The 23,024-nt window shown below is 46.7% G+C and overlaps 1 protein-coding gene across 1 annotated transcript; it reads right to left on the reverse strand.

Annotated features, from left to right (window-relative positions):
- Window positions 1-1,368: 1,368 nt before the first annotated feature.
- LOC106966168 (eukaryotic translation initiation factor 3 subunit C) lies at window positions 1,369-21,779 on the reverse strand. The gene is made up of 21 exons (XM_027051076.2): window positions 21,642-21,779; window positions 21,368-21,506; window positions 19,813-19,878; window positions 19,521-19,710; window positions 19,003-19,128; window positions 18,777-18,831; window positions 18,539-18,648; window positions 18,008-18,135; window positions 10,879-11,038; window positions 10,652-10,755; window positions 10,066-10,207; window positions 9,746-9,871; window positions 9,530-9,623; window positions 8,613-8,803; window positions 8,176-8,400; window positions 4,346-4,709; window positions 2,239-2,398; window positions 2,079-2,144; window positions 1,902-1,989; window positions 1,624-1,786; window positions 1,369-1,536 (listed from the first exon to the last, which is right to left on the reverse strand). Exons 2-21 carry the CDS (start codon window positions 21,466-21,468, stop codon window positions 1,454-1,456), a joined length of 2,742 nt encoding a protein of 913 aa, XP_026906877.1. The 5' UTR covers window positions 21,469-21,506; window positions 21,642-21,779; the 3' UTR covers window positions 1,369-1,453.
- Between the last annotated feature and the right edge of the window lie 1,245 nt (window positions 21,780-23,024).

Here is a 23,024-nt window from a genome sequence, read left to right on the forward strand (position 1 = left end):
AGTAAACTACTCTGTTTGAATCACTGTTTTGGAATCCCTTTGTTATAGCAGCTTAGCTCACAGTCTAATTAATATGCAATCCAACCTCTTAATATCCAACTGCTTTATGTTCCAAATGTGTCTCAAACTCAACATTTTAACATCTAACCACATTCAGTCCACTTTACATACCCTGCTGTTTGTATACCCCTGAACACAAAGAATTCCCTAAGTACTTCTTGTTAATGGCCTTTTTAGATCTATTTATTCCCAGCCAGGAGGACCTTTCATTCCTGACCCCTACGACTCCCACTCTCAGCAGGTCACAGAAACCCCAGCTTGTTCCGTACTTCCCTCCTCGGCCCCTCCCTCAGCTCAGATCCCAAACACTCTGGCTACAGATGCTTTTTACTTTTTGATTGGCTCTCTGGTCTCCAATTCCAGTCCATAATGCTGCTCCATTACCTTCTAAAGAGTGGGTCCGTTCATGTATTTTGTTTCCAAAAGTCCAAAGCATCCAGTCCCCACCAGGTGGAGTCCCATCCTATCTCCTGCACATATCCATGCACGCTTTATGCCAACCACACTGTTCCTGTGCTCCTCCCAATTCTTTGCACTTACTCCTTCTCCTTTCCCTCCATCAGTGCTTCTCAAATGTGGGGGTGGAGCACTAAACAGAATTTTCAGATTTCCTGTGGACCGATACTTTTGAAAACCCAATACAAATTAGAAAAACGATCACCTGTTTAGATGTCACAGAGGTGGCATGTTTCTCAGTGAGGACTCTTAATTACGATCCCTGTCTCATCGCAGACAGGTTAACTGTGGACCCACACTGGTCCCAAGACCATACTTCACATGGGTCTATACTAACTCTCCCTTTTCCCTGCCTGGGGAACCACCACCCAACCCCCACCAAGGTCCAACCATCACTATATCCTATTCGGCACACCCACTGCCTTTCATACCCTGTTAGAACTTATCACATGGGGCACCTGGGTGGCTTGGTTGGTTAAACCCGACTTCGGCTCAGGTCATGGTCTCGTGGTTCGTGGGTTCAAGCCCCGCGCTGGGCTCTGTGCTGACAGCTCAGAGCCTGGAGCCTGCTTCCGATTCTGTGTCCCCCTCTCTCTGCCCCTCCCGCTCATGCTCTCTCTCGCTCTCAAAAATAAACAAACGTTAAAAAAAAAAAAGGAACTTCTCACACGTTATTACAACTTTCTGTCGAACGTCAAAGAGCAGCAAGCTCTGAAGTCAGCGACATGCACAAGTCACCTCTGCGTCCTGAGCCTCATGCCTATTATGTGGCGGAAGGCGCAGAAATACAATTAGCAAATGAACATGTCCAACCCACCTCTGTGGCGACACGCGGACAACAGGAACCGTAACAACTCGAAACAGAACTTTAATAAGTCAGAGTGTGGTTGAGGACTTCGGGGTTGAATGGGTGAGGCCACAGAAACAGAGGAAGTGATCAGTAGGCTGTCTGAGACTGCTGCTGGCGGTAGCCACCCCGGCGCATGTAGCCCTCGTTCTTGCGGTAGCCGTCCTTCTGGTCTGCAGCACGGGGGAGGAGGTGAATGACAGTGAAGAGGCAGGAAGGGGACCAGCACCCTGGGAGAGCAGAGAAACAGAACCACTTACCTCGGAAATAGCCACCGTAGGTCCCCTGCTTGTGGTCAAACACCCGCTCATTATTTTCCACCAGGCTGCCCAGCTTCTCAGCCAGCTGCAGAGCCAGGTTCTGTTGGGCGGTGGGTTCGGTGCGATGCATCACCACGGTCTGCGTCGGCTGGTCCAGGGAGGCCTGATGGGAGGGAGAGAGAGAACGGACACGACACAGGTCTCCAAGCTGACTGGAGATCTCCACTGGAACTCCCCATGACTCCACCTGCCTGCCCATTTATCACCCTGGCCCTTACCATCAACTCCTCGTTAATGATCATCTTGCTGATGATGGAGTGCACGGTGGGCAGGTCCAGTTCAAACATGTCAGACAGGGTCTCCATGCTGTGGAGAAGCAAGGCAGGAAGCAGGGAGCAATTAGGAGCTTTGACTACGAAGCTGGGCCCCCTGTACCTCCTCGGGGCCCATCCTACCTGATGGAGTCATAGACACTGCTGTAGGTGAAGAGGTAGGTCCGCAGTGACTCTTCCTGGATCTTCCTGTGGGGAGAAGGAAAAAAGGGGGAACATCTCCACTGAAGGAGATCAACCAGTCTTGTCTTCCCCACCCACCATGGCCTTCCTTTCCGCTCACCTAACCAGCATGGTTCGGACTTTGTCAGCCTCAGGGAAAAGGTCCCACACTTTGCCATTCATCTTTTCATTGATGATGAAACTGTGGCAGGTCTTCCAGTCGCCCATCTTCATAGCTTTGGAGGCAGCCACCACATGTTCCCTCATTGACTCAGGGGGACCTGAAAGGTTGGGAATGGGGCAGGGCTTAGGGAAGCTTGGCAACATAGCTCCCACCTTGGGCACTATTCAAGGAGGAACACTGGACAAGAGAGCAAACAACCAGACTGGGACTCTCCCAGCTCCCCATTAAATAGCCGTGTGATTGCAGAAATCACTTAACATCAGAATACGTTTATTTGGACTAAATCAGTTTATGACACGCGTCGGGACTGGTGAGCGCCTTGAAAATGTTGGCAAATTGTTGCGCCTATCCTCATGTCTATCTTCCCAGGGAAAGGTCCCCAGCTTCCATCAGGTTCTTAGGAGGTTTATTGACCTAAAACAATTTCTAATATCTCAGCTGGAAAAACAATTACCAAACTTCATTCCTTCTTATACTACCTTCATGATTTTGAACATATCTGTATATCACGCTGTTCAGCTAATTCTTCCTTAAAGACAAGCCAGGAAGAGAAAACGTGGCAAACAAGAGTCACAGGAATTCCGAGTTGACAGGCAAGTGCAAAAACTCTTAGGACTGGAAATGGATGGTAGGTATGAAGAAACATGAACATGGCAGAACCTGGAACAGACAGCAAGCTCAAAGGTATAATAGATCAGCCCCAAAGAGAAACGTATGAATAAGGCTAAGAGAACACACTTCTGGTCAGCTTCTACCCTGTGACTTTTAAAAGAGGCAAAGTTAGAGGTTCAAAGAGTATTTCTCTACAAAACGAACAGTAGTGCAGAGCGGAGATAGAAACCGCCTTTTGGTTTTAGACAGTAATAGAGAGGCAGGGACTGTAGTGAACCAGAGAGCCATAAGTGATGCTGGAAACAGACTTTCACTATAAATTTTCCAATTAAAAGAAAACAAAGTTTCACTACACAAGGCAGACAAAATTTGTAAAAGGGGCACCTGCAGTTAACACAACCAGTAGAAGATAGAACTGAGGGGATGTGGCTGTGGACAGTAAGCTTGGTCCCTCACCAAGTCCTTCAGGCACCAACCCCACCAGAAGGGCACCATTCCTTTCCCAGTGAAATCACATCCCATTCAATCCCTGGACTGATCGATCAGACCTTCAAGTGATCAAAGGAGCCAATGTTAGATTTTCAAATGCCAAAGGTCTAGTTGGGTTGGTAGAAAATAATGTGCACAAAAGGAAAAACGAGAAAAAAAGAAAGACTAGAGAGACACATATCAGCTGTGTTAACCTTGGGTTAACTTGGTTAACCAACCAAGACTTGGGTTAAGTCACTTAACCCCCATGCCTCAGGAAACAAGAAGTTAATAATGGTACCCATATCACACGGTTATTACTAACGACAATTAAATGTATTATTTATAAAACAGTATCATTATTTGGAAAACACTTAAAACAGTGCCAGGCAGAAAAAAGGTACTATGTAAGTTTGTGTTAAATAAAAAATATCATTGGAGTCAGGTCATGGAGAGTTTAACTTAGTTAAGGAGGCTGGACTTTATTCCATAGACAATGAAGAACTCTGGAAGGTACTGGGGGTGTATAACATCACAAATTTGGTAGAAAGATAATGCTGAGGGGGTGCTTGGGTGGCTCAGATGGTTAAGAGTCCAACTCTTGACCTCAGCTCAGGTCTTGATCTGAGGGTCATGAATTCAAGCCCCACACTGGCTCCACGCTGGGCGTGGAGCCTACTTAAAAAAAAAAAAAAGATAATGCTGGGAAACATTGACTGAAGAGAAGAATGACAGGAAATAAGGAGCTTAATCTGTAAGCTAAGACACCGTATGCCACAGCAAGACACTGCAGAGACTATAGAGTAAAAGGAACACTTCTAGGTTACACGTGGAGAGATCATTCCATCAGACAGAATCATCTCGGGTGAAAGTTATTCCCTTTAGCTTCTCGTAATCCTCTGAATAAAGGGGAAGCGACGGCCCAATGAGAGGAGTCTGCGGCACCGCAGAGCCCCACACTCACCCAGCAAGGGCTGCCGCTCGCCCACGCGCAGCTGGTGATGGAACTGCTTGCTGATCATGCGCCGGCGGGCATCACTCTCGTGGGCAGCCATGTAAGGGATCTCCAGGAGCATGGCAGACACCAGATACACGCACTCCAGCAGCTCCAGGTTGATGTGCAGGTGGAAGGGCACCTGCCGGCGCCGCTCCACCTTCTCCTGCTCCTGGTTGCGCTCCTGCAGGCTGCGCAGCAGCAGACCCTGGCCCAGAAGCTCCTTGGCCCGGCCGCTTGACTGAATGTCCAGCAGGGCATTGTGAGCGTCCTTGGTCAGGCCTTGGCGGAAAGCACATATGCCCAGCTGCACCATGGTGCGGTTGTACAGGATCTGGGGACAAAGGGCAATGCACTCAGAAGTGACAACCATGAGGCAAGCTGTTCATCTGCTCAAGAAATCTACATTGAGCACCCACTGGTGCCGGGCACCGGGCTGTGGGCCGGGACAGGGAGCAAAACACGCAACTCGCTATCCTTCCACGGAGCTTACATTCTAGGGATAAGGGTATGGAGGACAAAATAACCACAGCATGCAGACAGTGACTCATGCCAAGGAGAAAAACAGAAGAGAGAGTTAAGAAGGGAGTCTGGGTGGTGGCGGTGGTGGTAGGAACTCACAATTTTTCCATAGGATAACCAGGGAAGGTCTCATTTTGAAGGTAAAGTTTAAATAGAAACCTGATAGAAAAAGTCATGCAGATATCTGGGAGAAGAGTATTCTAGAAAAAAAGGAAAAGTCAATGCAAAGGCTTTATGGAAGAACTGTAACAGGTGCACTCAAGGAACAAGGAGTGTGATTCAACCTGAGCCAGTAAAGATGTGAGCATAAATTGGATAGGCAAGCACACGGCCCTGGAAGCCACATTAAGGATGTTGAGATGGGAAACCATGGGAAGGTTCTGAGAAAACAGGTGGTATAATCTGACTTAATGAGGTTAACCCTGGCTGCTGTAGGGAAGGGAAGGAAAGTAAGAGCAGAAGCAGACACCAGGAAGATGACAGTGGCTCAGGCCAGAGGGGAGCGATGGAAGTAACGAGTGGTCAGGTATGGACTCTGAACAGGAACGGCTGGGGAATGAGACGTGGCACATGAGAGAAAAATAAGAATTAACGACTCCGAGGCTTCTGGCCTAGGCAACTGAAAATATGGACTTGCCACTAATTAAGACGAAGATTTCAGGTGGTGCAGATTTTTGGGGGTGGGGGCAGATAAACTCTTTATTGTAACAACAGTATACAGGTCAGTATCAGTCATGAACACAGATGCAAAGAGCCTGAAAAAATATTAGCAAACAAAATGCAGCAATAGATGAATGACATAATATATCATGATCAACAGGGATGTATCTCTGGAATGAAAAGCTGATACAAAAATCTAAAACCATGGTTACTCACCCTATGAACACAATAAAGGAGAAATCATTGCATCATTTCAGCAGATGCAGAAAAAGCTCTGGACAAAATTCAACATCTATTTAGGACAAAAATTCTTGGTCAGCTAGAATCAGAAAAAAACTTCCTCAATCTGAGAAAATGTACCTACAAAAATGCTACTGCTAACATCACACTCAGTGGTAAAATGCTGACTGCTCCCCTAAGGCTGGGGGGCAAGACAAGGTGCTTGCTCTCAGTACTTCTACTCAGCACTAAGTACTGGAAATTTGAGTTACCACAACATGGCAAGAAATAAAAAAGGAAAGTCCTACTAAAGACTGACATAGTAATAAAACTGTCTACATGTACGTGACGTGAGTGCTTTAGCAGAAAATCTTAAGGATTATCTATTGAATGCTAAACCAAATAAGTGAATTTAGCCCAACAGATGCATTCAAGGCCAAAATACAAAAATGAATCGTTTTTTTTTTTATATACAAGTAGTTAATTAGCAATTAGAAACTGAGATAAAAAACAAGTCCATTTACACAGCATTGAAACTCATAACATTTAGGAATAATTTCTTAGAAGATGTGTAATGCATCTACAGTGAAATCCACAGAACACTGCAGAAACAAATAAAACAAAAAGATAAAGTGTTTAGATCCAAAGGTTCAATGTTGTTAAGATGTCAGTCCTCTCAAAATTCATTTACAGATTCCATAAAATTCCAGCAGGCATTTTTGTGGAAATTGACAAGAGAATTTGAAGATTTATGTGGAAATGCAAAGATCACAGAATACTCAAAGCATCTTAAAAAAGAACAAAGTGGGAAGACTCCTACTACCTGACTTGGGAGACTTACTCTACAGGCAGAGGAATCAAGACAGTGTGGGACTTGCCTAAGGACAGAGATGAATGAAGGAAACAAAACAAAAATATACTAACTTCATACTACATATCAAAATCATAGATCTAAACGTGAAAGCTAAGACTTTTAAGAACTTAAAAAAAAAAGTATCTTCATGAACTGCAAAGATTTCATTAGATAGGATCCCGAAAGTGGTAAGCATTAAAAAAACCCTAATAAATTAGACTACACCACAAGACATGGTGTTAAAAATGAACAGGCAGACCACAGACAGGAACAAAATATTTGGAAAACATTTATATGACAAAGGACTGGTATCCAATAATAAAAAAATGGAACAATCCAATCTTCAAAATGGAGGATAGGGGAGGGGTGACCAGACATTTCACAAAAGAAGAGACATAAAGAGGGGCACCAGGGTGGCTCAGTCGGTTAAGCGTCCGACTTTGGCTCAGGTCATGATCTCATGGTTTGAATTGACTCCTGCTTCGGGTTCTGTGCTGTCAGAGCAGAGCCTACTTTGGATCCTCTGTCTCCCTCTCTCTCTCTGTCCCCAACCCCTTCTTGCATGCGCGCGTGCACACTCTCTCTCAAACATAAACAAAAGTTAAAAAAAAAAAAAAGACAAAGAACCAATAAATAAACATGAAAAAGTACTCAACTTCAGGTTATGAGGGAGATACAATTCAGTGCCATAATGAGATACTACCACATAACGACCAACGTGGCTTATATTAAGACTGAAAATGCCAAATATCGTCAAGGACTATAATATCCACACATTACGGCAGGAGTGTAAAGTGGCGTCGGCACTTTTGGGTTTCTAATGACTGGACACACACCTAAACTAGCACCCAGCAATTCTACTCTTAACCATTTACCCAGGAGAAAACATACAACCACACAAAGGCTTATAAATGCTCATAACAGCTTCTTTATAATAGCCCCATACTGGAAACAGACGAGGCATCTACCAAGAAGAAAACACATCAAGAACTTGTGATAAATTCATACGCTGGAATTAAAAGAGAACAAATGGAAGCGCTGTTTAAAAACCGCCACCGCTCGGGTTCACCATGGATTCACCACGTCAATACTGCTTCACTGTTTCAAATACGCACTTACAGGATCTGCACCTAGATGAAACCGCACTCCTATGTGAAAACGTCCCCCACTACTGCCACACGCGTAGAGGTCCTAACACATCACCCTGCATCTGGGTCCCGTCTTTCCTCAGTTTAACAACTTGCTACCGTTCTATTAAAATAAGAGCTCTCCTAATGCTCTGAACTAGACATGCAGTAGGGATGAAAAATGTTAGCTGAACCCAAAGCTCCATCCCAGAGGACTCCAGTGGTGTCAGAATAGGAAACAATATGCTAACGTGCAGGGGGATCAGAGAATGCTGGCATCTGGGGAGGACCAAGCGCCCGCTCACGTCTTCACCAGCCAGAGAGGTGACTAACCTGGCCGAGCCATTCTGCCTCCAGACAGGGGCCTGGCCTGGTCTTCCCTTTGCCACCGGGGCCAGAGCGCCTCTTTCCCATCCTACCTGTACTGGCGGGTCCGCATGCTGAATGTTGTCCTGTAGGTGGCTCATGAGCATGAGGTCGCGGGCCTGGTACCAGCGGGAGTGCAGAGCGTGGTGGTAGATATGGCAGAGAATGGCGCACGTGCGGATACGGTCTGTGCGGTCCTTGGCGTAGATGTACTTGCACAGCCTCTCCATCAGCACAGCGGAGTCCTCGCCCTCGTTTTCTGCCTGGTCTTGCTCAGACTGGGGGGAGGGGTGGGATGTTGTTGAAAGAAAAGTACCGTAGAGACAACGGCTCAGGCCTCCGCGATCAAAGGTGAGACGCCGTGCAGCCTCCGTCTAGCCCCTCCAAGTCTCCCTCCCTGCCCCACCCCAGAGAATTCCCAGGGAACAGATCTGCCAGGAAGTCCTGACAGGCACTTCCCTCCCGCTGTGACTTGGCTGCTAAGACTCACCTTCGAGGAGCCCTCAGGGGGGGTAAGCTGCCGCTGATGGGCCTTGTAGTCAAACTTGTAGTAGGTGTGGAGGATGCGCCTCAGGTAGATGCGACAGATCTCCTCAGTGGTGCCCTTCTCCTCCAGGTAGCGCTGCACGCGCTCAATGATGGCACACACCTGCGCCTCATCCTTCAGGTGCTCCACGTACTCTGGAAAGGAGGGCGTCCCTCATCTCAGCCAGGCACCCGCCTTTCCTAATCGTGTGTCCCCGACCAACCCAGTCAGCTCTATGTGGTTTCTGCGCCCATCAGCAAAGTCTCCTCACGGTGCCCTGAAAACACCATCCCCTCCCTGGACACACCGAAGTCGCTTTCCATTCCCGTCGGGTGTGCTCTTCCGATGAACCTCTCCCCATGCCGACGGCCCCTGCTTTCTGTCGCCTTCTCCAGCCATGATCTAGAACTGTCTCATTTATTTACTTACTGAAATGGCTTTCTCCTTTCTCCAGCACCAAAACGTAAGCTCCATGCGCCTGAAAGGCCTCTGGCTGACTTGTTCATCACTACACGCCTGACCCAGGGGACATGTGGGCACACTCCAATTTCACGGAGTAAGTGTCCTGTATTTCCCCCAACCCAAATGCCTCTGGATCCAAGCTAAGCAAAGTGAACTGAGGCAAGACCCCAAGGATTTTCAAAGTGTAGTCCCCAGACAGCAGCATCACCTGGGAACATGTAAGAAATGCAAAATTTGGAGCCCCTTCCCCAGATCTACTGAATCAGAAGTGATGGGGGTGGGGCCTAGCATCTTCCCAGGTCGTGTGTGTGAATGCTGGGCTAAGTAAGGGCTGGCTCCCCAGACACTCTGCTAATATAATCCTTTGTTTATTCCCTACATGTTTCCTCTAACTGATGCCCACGCTTGCCCAGGCTCACCTTGGGAGTGAGGATCAGTATTTTGCATTATTTTGGTAAATTCTTCATCCATTCGTTCCACCAGGGTTAGGATACAGCCACGGACACGCAGTGGCTGAAAAGGAGGTAGGGGAGGAGCAAATAAATTAGCCCAGATCTCAGTGCCAGACTTCAACCCTCCTGTCTCCACTGAGCCTTCCCAAGGAAAAAACATACACCTCCAATTTCTCTCTTTACCTGGTCAACATTGTGCAAGTTCTCACTCTCTTCCAGAATGTTCTCTCCAACAAAGATGTTGGGGTTTGCAAACAGGATGTCCATGAGCTCATTGATGCAGTCTAGGCACTTCTGCCACATCTCAGGCTGCAAGAGAGCAGACGGCAGTCAGAGGTGTGAAGGTGGAAGAAACGGAGGCCTCCCAAGAGCTCCTTCACCAGGAATCCACGGGGCCTTCAACTACCAAGACTGCTTCAACAGCCCTCGAGTTTTAAGACACTAGGCACCCCACACCCCCAACCCACCAGCTCAGCTCTGTGATGGTTCTTCATTGCCCTCACCTTCATGTACGTGGCCAGGTTTGGGTTGTAGTCATAGAGAGAGGCGATGATATTGAACTTGATCTTGACTATGACACCCTCTCCCAGGTTGTTTTCAGATGCAATCTGAACGAGCAGCTGTAGCAGCTCAATCTGGGCTGCACTGGAGGGGAGCACAGGTGGGTGAGGCATCGGAGACAAATCAAAACCCTCCTCCTGTCACGCAATGTGCCCTCTGCCAACAAGCAAGGCAGTGTCATTCCCACTAACCCCCTAACCTCACCACCCGCGTCCTTGCTTCTCCTTTATAAATTCCAAACAGAAGCAGCAATAACACTAACAATCCGCCATCCTCTTTAGGCACCAAATAACTAAAGAGAGCATCATTTCCGTTTTACAGATGAGCAAACAATCCCAAAAGGTTAAGTGACTGGTTTAAGATCAAAGAGAGAGTCAATAGCAGAAAATGGACCGGTAAGTTCCACGTATACCATTCCTTCAACTATAGCCACATATAGATCTTCCCAAAATAGCACTATTTCCCCACTAATCTCTACCTGTGTCTTAAAGAAAAAGAGCATTCCCAGTCCAGGCCCGTGAATCTTACCGATCAGTTCCCTTCTTGCCTCGTGCCTGTAGGATCTCATTCAGTTTCTTGATGACAACAGCATGGGTGATCTCAGTTCCCTTGGCAAACATTTTTGGTTTCTCCTAGGCAACACATGTCCCATCATTCTTGCCCTAACTTTTCTCCCAAGCCCTGAGTGGGGCGGGGAGACAGCTGTATGCTCTACCAAACCATTTCCCAATTCATCTTGATACTACCGTCCTCACCTTAACAAGGGGCACACCCCCCCGGACCCTTTCCCACTCTCCGCCGTCATTGTCCTCCTCCTCCTCATCCAGGCGCTTAGATTTCCTATCGTGCTTCTTCTTGGCTTTGTCCTCTCGTTTCTTCTCGGCCGCCTTCTTGTCCTCCTCGGTGGTAGGGGCCCTGCCAGGAGACATGGGAGAAGGTGAAAGATCAGTCCCAGTCCACCCCTGAGGCTGCTTCTTCCCATGAACTTCCCCTTTCCCTCCATCCAGCCCTGGGTTCAAGTTACAATCTGTGAGAATGAGCTTGAGTTAACCATAACCAAAGCAAGGACTATCAAGCTTGTGAACTTGACAGGCCACTTACCAAGGTCTGTGACCATATCACACCCACTAAGAAACTCTCATGGCGGAAACAGTGTGGCCTGGTCTAATGAGGTAGAGGGGTCCACCCAGCTGTGGGAGACACAAAAGCAGCCTGCCATGTTGTCCCATAGCTAACCTCTCAGGTTTTCCAGAAAAACCTATATTGATAAGCTATGTAGTTGTCTTTTAATACTAGTTGCTCTATCCAGACTGATCTTTTCACCAGCCACCAACTAATCAGTTTGAACTTAGTGTAAAAAAACTGTTCCTAGACTGTCTGCTCCCTGCTTATGACAATTAACCTAAGTTCTGAATTTAAAAAACAATAGCGTAAGACAAGAAAATTCTCCCACAAAAGTGAAAAAGATCAGTGGCTACCCCAAAGTGGTCTTAAGCCACTTGGTGTCTGAAACCATCTCCAGGCTTTAATACTTACCTAATGAAATACAAACCCCAAATCAGAGAAAAGTTATCACAAACTTTACATAGATACTAACAAAAAAATCTTTCCAATCTCAAAAGATAGTCAAATTATCGACAGAGAGGGCACACAAGCAGGGGAGAGGAGCAGAAGGAGAGAGAGAATCTTAAGCAGGCTCCACGCCAATACGGGGCTTGATCCTACAACCCTAGGATCGTGACCTGCGCTGAAATTAACAGTCAGATTTTCAACCAACTGAGCCATCCAGGCACCCCATCAACTGCCATTTAGATATCTAAAAATAAATTTTGGGGCCCCTGGGTGGCTTAGTCGATTGAGTGTCCAACTTCGGCTCAGGTCATGATCTCGAGGTTCATGAGTTTCATCTCTGTATCAGGCTTGCTGGTGTCAGTGCAGAGCCTGCTTGGGATCCTCTGTCCCCCTCTCTCTGCCCCTCCCCCACTTGCCCTCTCTCAAAAATAAACATTAAAAAAATTAATAAAAAATAAAAATAAATTTCATTTGAATTGTTTAAAAGGTCTGAATATATTTTAGAAATAGTTTATACACTTGCCAGCTGGATTAAACTTTTCCCCTTGCCAAAGGACGTACGCCAGAACTCTTAACAGCTTGTTCGTTTTCTCTCCATACTACTGCCATACTAATGATAAAAGCTCACTTTATAGGTAGAATACTTTGCAAACATGCAAAGTATGTTCATTAAACTGAAATCTCTTGGTCATATCAACTCTAAAGCTCTGAGAAGATCAAAAAACCTAATGCTATTTAAAAACCAATGCAGCTTAAACTTCCAAAGACCTTCATCTTTCTCAGCCTAAAGTTTTACTCCTAACCCTGAGGGTGTTGGGATTTATACTTCAAAAACACAACGAACTCTTAACCTATGAAAAAAAAAAATTTCTTTTTTAAGATTTTATTTTTAAGTAATCTCTATACCCAACATGGGGCTCGAACTCACAACCCTGAGGTCAACAGTGGCACACTCCGATTGAGCCAACCAGGCACCCCTTCTCACCCTACGAAATTCTAACTGAAAGACTAAAACTTGGCTTGACCTCTCTACTATGACAGATAACACTTTATATATTCACGTTATTAGAAATTACCAGAAAACTAATGCTTATGTTCTCAGTTATACATCCAACAGAGACAAGCTACTGTTGCAAAAGAGCATCCCCAAATACACTTCTACTTAAACACACGGCCAAGAGACTAAAGATGTGTTTGTTTGTTTTAATGTTTATTATTTTTGAGAGAGAGAGACAGGATCTGAAGCAGACTCTGTCCTGAGAGCAGAAAGCCTGATGCGGGGCTTGAACTCACAAACCACGAGATCATGACCTGAGCCAAAGTCGGACACTTAACTGACTGAGCCACCCAGATGCCCCAAGACTAAAGATATATTAATCTTTTTTGCCTTTTTTCTCCGCTGCTAACCTTTTGACAATTAAGTATTATCTAAATTTCAAAAAAATCTTGATAGCTCACTGTTGGAAGGTCATCAAAAGGATAAGACTGCCAGTTAACCCTTGAGCTGGACACAGGCAACAGGAGGCTCCTTACCCTCTCCCCTGTCCTTGCAACGTACATTCTGCCCACCGTTCCCACTTTGGGGGCCGTTTCCAGAATGCAACCTTGTGAGTGATGTGTTAAGACCATCTGGACTGTATATGTGACACTATCACGTTAAGACCTCTATCTATACTTTTATGATTCAGGTGGGCGGGTGCGGAGATAACAGTAGTCTCGTAGCCTGCCAAGAGAAGTCTTGTATATGAGTCCCTTTGCTTATTAAACCTGCCACATACCAACCTGGAATCATCTGCCTCTTTCCTTGGTCTTTCCCTGTCCTCCATGTACAGAGACTGGTTTCAGATTTCACCCTCAGAACTCCCAAGGTTGTTGTGAACCAATACATCTAACATGGCAGGTAGTCAATAAATATTTGTGGAATAAATGGAAAAAAAAGTCTAACTTGGCAATTTATCAGAAGGGATTTAAGACATTAGATTTCATTAGTCTGTACTTAAGAATTCCTACCCCAATTATAAATTCAGAAACATTACTGTATAATCTGTCATTTACCTCTAACGTGGTCCATACAGCAAATTAAATACACATTTTAGCCCCAACCTCATGTTAATTTCCTTAGCTAAGAATTAATTAACCCTAAATAAATACCATAATAAAGTCAAGACTATAATAAAAACGTGCAATGAATAACATCTTATTGTACCTGGACAAATACTCTGAAAAATAATTAAGAGAAAAGCAAGGGCGCCTGGTTGGCTCAGTTGGTTGAGCGCCCAACTTTGGCTCAGGTCATGATCGCTCAGGTCATGATCTCACAGTTTGTGTGTTTGAGACCCACATCAGGCTCTGTGCCGACAGCTCAGAGCCTGGAGCCTGCTTTGGATTCTGTGTCTCTGTCTGTGATTCTCTGTCTCTCTGGCCCTCCCCCACTCGTGCTCGGTCTGTCTCTCAAAAATAATGGAAGGAAGGAAGGAAGGAAGGAAGGAAGGAAGGAAGGAAGGAAGGAAGGGAGGGGAAAAAGAAAAAGAAAAAGAAAGGACAAAGCCACTTGTGGGGCGCCTGGGTGATTCAGTCGGTTCAGCGTCCAACTCTTGATTTTAGCTCAGGTCATGATCCCAGGATCGAGCGATCGAGTCCTGCATCCAGCCCCATGCTAAGCATGGAGCCTGCTTGGGATGCATTCTTTCTCTCTCTCTCCCCACCCCTTCCCCGTCTCACGTGCTCTCAGAAAATAAATAATAGAAAAAGAAAAGAAGCCACGTGAGGAAAAAAGAAAAAAAAAGAAAAAAGGTATTGGATTTTAAAAGTTCACTATACTGGGGGACACCTGGATGACTCAGTTGGTTAAACATCTGACTCTTGGTATCAGCTCAGGTCATGACCTTGTGGTCGTAAGATCAAGCCCCGCATGGGCTCCACACTAAGTGTGGAGTCTGCTTGGGATTCTCTCTCTCCCCCTGCCCCACTCACACATGCAAGAGTGTACATGCTCTCTTAAAATAAATATTAAAAAGAAAAAGTTCACTAAACTAGGGTGCCTGGGTAGCTCAGTCCATTAAGCGTCATTTTGAAAAAAAAATTTTTTTTTAAATGTTTACTTATTTTTGAGAGAGACAGAGACAGAATGTGAGTGGGTTAGGGGCAGAGAGAGAGGGAGACACAGAAGCAGAAGCAGGCTCCAGGCTCTGAGCTGTCAGCACAGAGCCCGACATGGGGCTCGAACTCACGAGCTGTGAGATCATGACCTGAGCCGAAGTCGGACGCTCAACCGACTGAGCCACCCAGGCACCCCTAAGCGTCATTTTGGCTGAGGTCACGATCTCATGATTCATGGGTTTGAGCCCCATGTCAGGCTTGGTGCTGAAAGTGCAGTCTGCTTGAATTCTCTCTCTGCCCCCCCGCCCCCGCTCTCTCAAACTTAAAAAAAAAAATTCAGAGCTGCTTCTTAATAAAACACAGACTCTTGTGTTTCTTATAATATCTTTGATTGTCCTCATATTTTCTGTCCAAAGCCACTACCTAATATCCAGGTGCCTTAATGTCGCTAGACATTAAGAGACAACGTCTCATGAAAAAGAGACAAACTCTTGAAATTAAATCCATTCCTTTATATGCTTGTTTTAATCAGAGAAACGAAAGCTGACGGGTAACTGGGTGGCTCAGTCGGTTAAGCGTCCAACTCCTGATTTCGGCTCAGGTGAGCATCTCTCAGTTGTGACAACAGAGCCCCGAGTGAGCTGGAGCACTGAGAATGAAGCCTGCTCTCCCTTTCTCTCTGTCCCTCCCCCTCTCTCACACACTCATGCTCTTTCTCTCAAAATAAATAAATTTAAGACATTGAAAAAAAAAAACAAAGCTGAGAAATTCTGAGAAAAAAGGTATATAGACTGGCTTACTATGGAGATGGTGAAAAAGGATCCTGCAAACATTATGGAAAAACTATCATGCTTCTAGAAAACCCATTAACAACTAACACTAATGCTGGTTGGCTTAGTTAATGAGAAAATACATGCAATCAGAATTCACTGTTCCATAACATCTGTGGTTTTTGTCTTTCTCCTTGTTCCTTTTTCTTATTTAGATCTTTTTCTTTTTCTTGGTTGGAAGTCAATCTTAAAAACTGGTCTTGTGTGGGGTGCCTGGGTGGCTCAGTTGGTTGAGTGTCCGACTTTGGCTTAGGTCACGATCTCAGTTTGTGGGTTCGAGCCCTGCATTGGGCTCTGTGCTGACAGCTCAGAGTCTGGAGCCTGTTTCAGATTCTGTGTCTCCCTCTCTCTCTGCCCCTCCTATACTCGTGCTCTCTCTCTCTCTCTCTCAAAAACAAAAATAAACATTAAAAATGGGAAAAAAAACTTTTTTAATTGATCTTGTGATACAAGTAAAACAGTGTCTCTGGATTATTCTTTGACATTATGAAGTCAAACTCAATGTCAAAGACCTCTGAGGATCCTATAGTTAACCCGACCTCTGTCAACTGGAATTTTAACTAAATCCAATTTTAGGTGTTTTTTGGGCTAGGTATACAAAATAAAATTTCATGTTTAAAAAAATATGCATCAAGGGTAATCTCCAAAAGGATAAGATGTAACTCCCAAGCCAGTAGAGAAACAAACTGAGAAGAAAAAAGACAATCTAGAAATGGGTTAAAAAGTAGGAAAAAAGTGAGAAGTAAAAGAATGAATTTAATCTCAAAATAATTATTCTGAGTCAAAGAAGCCAAATCCCTCCCAATCAAGTAACATACTGTGATTCCATTTATGTAAAAGTCTAGAAAACGCGAACTTTTCTAGGGATAGAAAGCAAATCAGTGGTTGCCCAGGGAAAGGGAGGGGGGCTGGTTGCCAGAACGATGACGGCATGATTGGGGTTTTGGAATGTTCAGCCCCACCATGACCACTAAGATGGGAAGAAGGGCTGGAGAGACTGACATCAATGACTTAATCCATCATGCTAAGGTAATGAAACCTCCACCAAAATCCCTAAATGATGAAGTCTAGAAAGCTCCCTGGTTGGTGAATGTATCAAGGTACCAGGAACGAGGGGCACCCAGAGGGAACGGGAGCTCTGTGCCTGCTCTCCCATACTCTGCCCTACGCATCTCTTCCAACCGGCTGTTCCTGAGTTGTCCCCTCTAAAATAAATGGGCAATAGCAGGTAAAGTGCTTTCCCAAGTTCTTTGGGCTGTTCTAGCAAATTCTCAACTGAGGAGGGGGTTGTGGAAACTCTGAATTTACAGCTGGTTGGTCAGAAGTCCAGGAGCCAAACTTGGACTTGCCACTGGTATCTGAGATGGGGGCAGTCTTGTGGGGTCTGCAGTTAACTCTGGGTAGTTTCAGAACCGAACTGCATGCTGAACACCACGCTGGTGTCCGGACAGTTGGAGAAAGTGGAAGGTGTGAAGAAAAAAAAAACCCCACACGTATGGTGCCAGAAGTGTTGTGTGTAAACGCGTATCGGATACACATGTTCACTGGACTTGACCGGTTAAGGGGAGCACAGAATAAAAAATGCTTCCCAGACTAGCCTGTGCCTGGTCCTCTATAATGTCAGGGAACTCACTACCTCCTAAAGCAACACAACCCTAACTTCTGAAAGTAGAACAAATCCCAAGAACAGCAACAGTTCCTATAGGAAAGCAACACTGTTACCAGTGAGCTCCACACTGCCAGGTGCACAGGGGCAGCTCTTCACCTTGACCTCAGAGGAATAAACAGAAGCCTATGGAGGTTCAGTGACGTAGCAAAGTTGACAGCTACCACAGGACTAAGGGCTGGAACCAGAATCCAAACCAGACTCCTTCCCCATTCCAAGACGGTCCTGGCCAAGTTCAGGAAGACTTGCTGCGGTCTCTGTTTTACACACTACGACGTTCTCAGGGAGAGGGGTCAGAGTGGCAGTGCCGTGTGCTGGCCCCAGGCTCAGCCACTTCCCTATGTCACCGTTCTTAGCTACCCTTGGAGGCAGGGTCAAGTAACCCTCATTTTAGATGAGAGAACCTGGAAAGGTTAAGGAGCTTATCCAGTATCGCAGGCATGGCTGCTTGGTGCCAGAAAGAGATTCACACTCAGTCCACACGCAGGGAGTCATGTCCCGGTTAAATATTTGCCTCCGGGGCTTTCAAATCCCATCCTCAATCTCGTGAGACACATTAGCTTTGTGCCCTTAGCCACCCAACATACTTGATCCCGAGGTCCCCCTGCTGGCCTGAACAACCCGCAAGGATTCCGTGGAGAAAGCAACAGCCTTCAAGATGACGCCAGGCTTTCCCACCCTCCCCACTGTCGCCTGAAGCACCACTACTTTTCTTACTTCTTAAGGAATCTTGAGGCCAGCACGGTCTGTTTTCCTTCTTCCTCTTCTGAGTCTGAATCAGAAGATGTGGAACCCGTGTCCCAATCTTCATCATCCTCTGAATCTTCCGAGTCCTCATCTTCATCCTTACAGAAACAAGAGAATCGGCAGGAAGAAGATGAGGAGGCCGACTGGCCGACCCGCTCTGCCAGCTGACACACGTTCCAGAGTCTCTCAGGAGCAGAACACGAGTGGTCATTTGTGAATCGGCATATTAGGAGCTGGACTGGACCGCCAAGGCCCAGAGCGAAGGGCTAGCTAGCTCCAGGGACACACAGCTCCCCAGGGGCAGAGCTGGGCCCCGAATCTATTCTGTTCTCTCTGTCCCAGGTCGCTCAGTGCTCTAATCCAAGGGGAAGCCTGTTCCCAAACCGGACTCTACTAACCCCACCCCTCCCAGCCCTAGGGTTCTGGGAGTCTTCTCCCCAAAAACCCAAGAATGGTCCACAGGAGGCAAATCACCCTTCGTAGTCTCACCCTGGCTCTTACCTCCATTTTTTTGAGGAACTTGCGACTGTCTCCAGAAGGGGCTTCTGGTTTCTTCTTCAGGAAAGCTGCAGCGCTGACTCCATCCTCATCCTCATCCTCATCCGAAGAGGCTGGTGGCAGAGGAGCGAGGAGAGAGCCGGATGGTCAAGAGCAAAGCTGAGGGCAGCGAAGCAGCCAGGCCGAGGGAAGCCCCAGCTCTGGGCCTCTAACCGCCTGCAGTAAGGGGGTCCCCTCTCACCTTCTGAATCCTCCTCATTCTTCTCAGCATCTTCATCTGCAGACTGTTCAGGGTTCTTGACAAAGGGAAACGAGAGGATAATTCACGAGGCCTGCCAAGCACCACCCCGGCCTACCCCCTCACCCCAGAGAGTCGTGACCTGATTCCTTCCGTTTGCAAACGCTTTTGTCTCACTCGTGGAGTCACCGTCCCCACAGGGCAGAAGGTCTGCCTCCAGCATCCCTACCTGCTTATAATTTGTAATATGGGACTCAAAATCTCGGTTGTATTTTCGGATCTTCTGACGCAGGGTGCTCAGGGCCTTGGCGTTGTTCTTGTTCATCTTCTTCTTCCCTTCCTTATCTTCCCACAGCTAAAGGAGAGGGCAGAAAGGGGGAAGAGGGGGCTGTGACTAAGCAGTATCTTCTTAAACTCCGGCTTCAGCACACCACTATGAGTTTTGCTATCTGTACACCGTCTGTACTACTTACCAACCATATTTGTTATTTTTTTAAAACAGATCCTTTGTGTATTACCACCAAAAGAAGAGAAGCCACAAATAAACAACATAAAAACAAATACGATTAAGATGCTTGGCCGAAAAAGGTCCCTCTCCTCGCTTCATCCCCCCCGTTTCTTATGTTCTAGGAAGTACCGTACACACAGCAAACAACCAAGAGGCAATAGGATCCCTGGAAGTGGGTTAGGAGCAGGTCCTAGGACCACGATCCCCTCTGGATCCACCCTTACCCACAGGAATCACACCTCATTAAGATAGTCCTCCAGGTCAGCCAGGATGCGGATGTAGAACCGGGGGACACCTTCCTTGTCCACGATGCTCTTAGCCTTCCCATATGCTTTCCCCAGGAGCTCAAACTCTTCCAGGCACTTGGTAACATCCCGGATCTTCATGGCATTACGGATGGTTCGGATGAGGTTGGTCAGCTCCTCAAACCTAGATCGGGAGCCCAAAATCACACTGGACATGCCCACCAACACCAGAAAAGCCACCACTGCTGCAGAGACTCCCCAGCACCCGGCCTCCCCCTGGCCTCACCTTTTGTCCTTGGCACTTCGGACAACTCTCTTGGTATCTTCTTCATCCTCACTGAGCAACAATGGCCTGTTTGAAACAACAGAGATCACTAACTTCCCTTCCTGGCTCCAGTCTTTTCAAGTGATCTCTAGTTCCCTTCTCAGACGGGGACAGAAAAAATGGAATTATTCAAGCCATCATACCACACTCACCCTTGACTCTTCCTCTTCAAAACTTGATCATATATAACTCTGTTATTGAAGCCTACTTCAAGACTGCCCTTTTGTCACTGTTGCACCTACAAAAATGACCATCCCCATCCTCTCAAAAATAAAGGTGCTTATTCACAGGGTCAGAAAACTTATTACATGAAGACACAACTAACTAAGCACATACACACACACAAAAAGGGTACCACAACTAGAATGAAAGGAAATGGCTTTAAGAAGGTGGTATTTGAATTAGATCACAGAAAGCAATGTTTCCCAGAGTGTGAGAGGCCAACGGCAAGGTTAAAGTCCTAATGGCTTTAACATCTCCATTACTAGCGCTTTTCTTTTTCTTTAAAAAATTTTTTTTTGAGACAGAGAGAGACAGAGCATGAACGGGGGAGGGGCAGAGAGAGAGGGAGACACAGAATCGGAAACAGGCTCCAGGCTCTGAGCTGTCAGCCCAGAGCCCGACGCGGGGCTCGAACTCGCGGACCGCGAGATCGTGACCTGAGCTGAAGTTGGACGCTCAACCGACTGCGCCACCCAGGCGCCCCTCTAGCGCTTTTCTTTAATAAGACCACAGACAGCATTCAGCTGGCAACACACTTCCATTCTTTTCCTTCCATTTTATTAACCTTTCCAATTATTTTCTATGTTAGAAGTCATATTGGTTTTCCGATTGCGTCAATAATATAAAATCACATGCAGGTAGGTACACATGGGTACGTATATGTGTTTTCAAACTGCACAGGGATATAAAAATCGTGAAGGTGACACGTGTGGGAAGGAAGTTGGAGAAACAACGTTCCACTGTTGCAAAAGATGCAAAGAATTTTAATTCGCAGAGATAGGGAAAGGGTATTTAAGAGAACACCGCCCCCCCCTCCGAAAAAAAGGAAAATAATAGATCTTTAAATAGATGTTTATGAACCAGCCCACAACGCCAGGTGGCTGGGCTTCAGAGCCACATCAAGCAGCTCTGAAATATCAAACGAGCATTCTGGATTTCTTTTTGCGAGCAGCGTTTTTTAGCGGTCAGAATAACTACGACTTTTGTCGGAGTCCCATGCCGAGCAGAGGAGAGGTGGTACAGAGGCTGTGGACATATAAGCCAGTTAGGAAGCTGATGCAACAGACCCAGCCAGTGGGAAACCTCTGGCTCTATCCTTTGTACCCGGCGGGTGGTACACAATTCACAGCACCCCGAAGCATGAAGGCTGTCCCGCCAACACTACTGCTCTGGTTCCTCGAACTCTCGAGAACTCGCTCTCGCCCCCACCTCCCCTCCCCACCTCTCCCACATACGCGGCCGTGCGGACCTTCCGAACGCCGCACGCCCCGACTGGTCACCCCCGCGCACTCACTGTTTGCCGTAGTTGCCCCCGACGGGTTTGGTGACGAGCTCCTCCCCTGACAGGGAGGACTCGGACTCGCTGTCCGAACCGGTGGTGAAAAACCGCGACATGGCGACGGGCTGAGAGGCTGCGGCGGGCGCAGCGGAACCTGTGGGAAAAGCCGGAGTCACAGGCCACAAGAAAGGACTGGGGTCGTCACCTCTCGACCCCCACCTCTCACTGTCCCCGCAAGTACCCCGACCCGCGACCCCTCCTCAAAGAACAAGGCCAAAGAAAAACACACCGTCGCAACTCGGGAGTCACACTGCGTAGTCGGCACAGCGGAAACGGAAAGAGAGGGAAGGCGGGACGCTACGTCACTTCCAGGAGATGCTGCTGAACTACACCGGCGACTACAATTCCCAGTGGTCTTCGCGCCACTCAGGGGCGGAGACCGGCCTGACGTCACCTTGGCAGGCAAGGCGGTTCCTCAAGAGTCTCACAGCGTACTGCGCGATGTCGTCACGTTTTGTTACTCAGATACATCCTCACCCACCTCCTGCGGAATCATAATTTCAGGGCCGGGAGTTTACTTTTTTAAAGTGCCCACGTAATACTGATGAGCTGCTAGGTTTTGGAGCTAGTCTTAGAGCAAACTTCGAATCAGACTTTGGATTCAAATCCTAGCTCCACCGTTTTGTGTGAATGTAGGCAAATTTCCTGATCTCTCTGTGTTTCATTCTCCCCAAACTGTAAAATGACAATGATAGCACCTACCTCATGGGGTTGCATGAGAGTTAAATGGCTTCGTATATGTGAAGCATTTAGGGCAGTGCCTTGTACAAAATAATAATTAGCTAGTATTCACTCATTATAACACAAATACGTATTTATCAAGCATTTATCATGAGCCAGCAGTGTTCTAGGCACTGGATACAGCAGTGAACAAGACGGAAATGGTCCCTAACTTCCCAAGGAACTCAGTCTAGTGGAGTGGCATAAATTAACAAGTAAACATAATTTCAGATAGTAATAAGCACCATAAAGATAAAGTAGCTGGTTAGGTGGGAAAGTTGTTTTGGATAGGAAGGTCAGGGCCTCTTTGAAGAGGTGACGTTTGAGTTGAGATCCAAATGACAAAAAGAAGGAAGCCATGCAGAAGGTCTTTCAGGGAAAGAGCGTTTCTAACTCTTCTTCTAGGAAAGAGAAACAGCAAGTGCAAACGTCCTGAGGCCAGGTTCTGGGAGTAAAGAGAATGCCAGTGTGCTATCAGCAAAGTGATCAGGCATTAATAGTTTAGATATGGACCATACCAGATCATTCAGGTTCTTCTAGTCCTGTGGATTTAAATCCGGTGGATTGAAGAAACCATCATCAGGGGTTTTACCACCACAGGGACTGTCTTACATTTTTAAAGGTAGTTTCATTCATTCAGTATTTGCTGCATGTCTGGGCCCATGTTTAGCATTGAAAGCACAGTGCTCCTCTGAAAAAAGTGGGAATTAGCAGCAGACTGAAGGGAAAGAAGGAGGCCACTTTGGGTAGGGAAAAGAGTGTGAAAATCCCAGAAACAGGAAAGCTCGGGCACATTTAGCGACTGGTATACTGGGATTAGAATGTGGCAGGGCCTCTCTGCACATCTTGGTCAGTCATCTCTGTTCTTCCCATCTCCCTCTCTCTGTCTGTC

The sequence above is a fragment of the Acinonyx jubatus genome, chromosome E3 (assembly GCF_027475565.1).
Source record: "Acinonyx jubatus isolate Ajub_Pintada_27869175 chromosome E3, VMU_Ajub_asm_v1.0, whole genome shotgun sequence".
Taxonomy (NCBI): Eukaryota; Metazoa; Chordata; class Mammalia; order Carnivora; family Felidae; genus Acinonyx; species Acinonyx jubatus.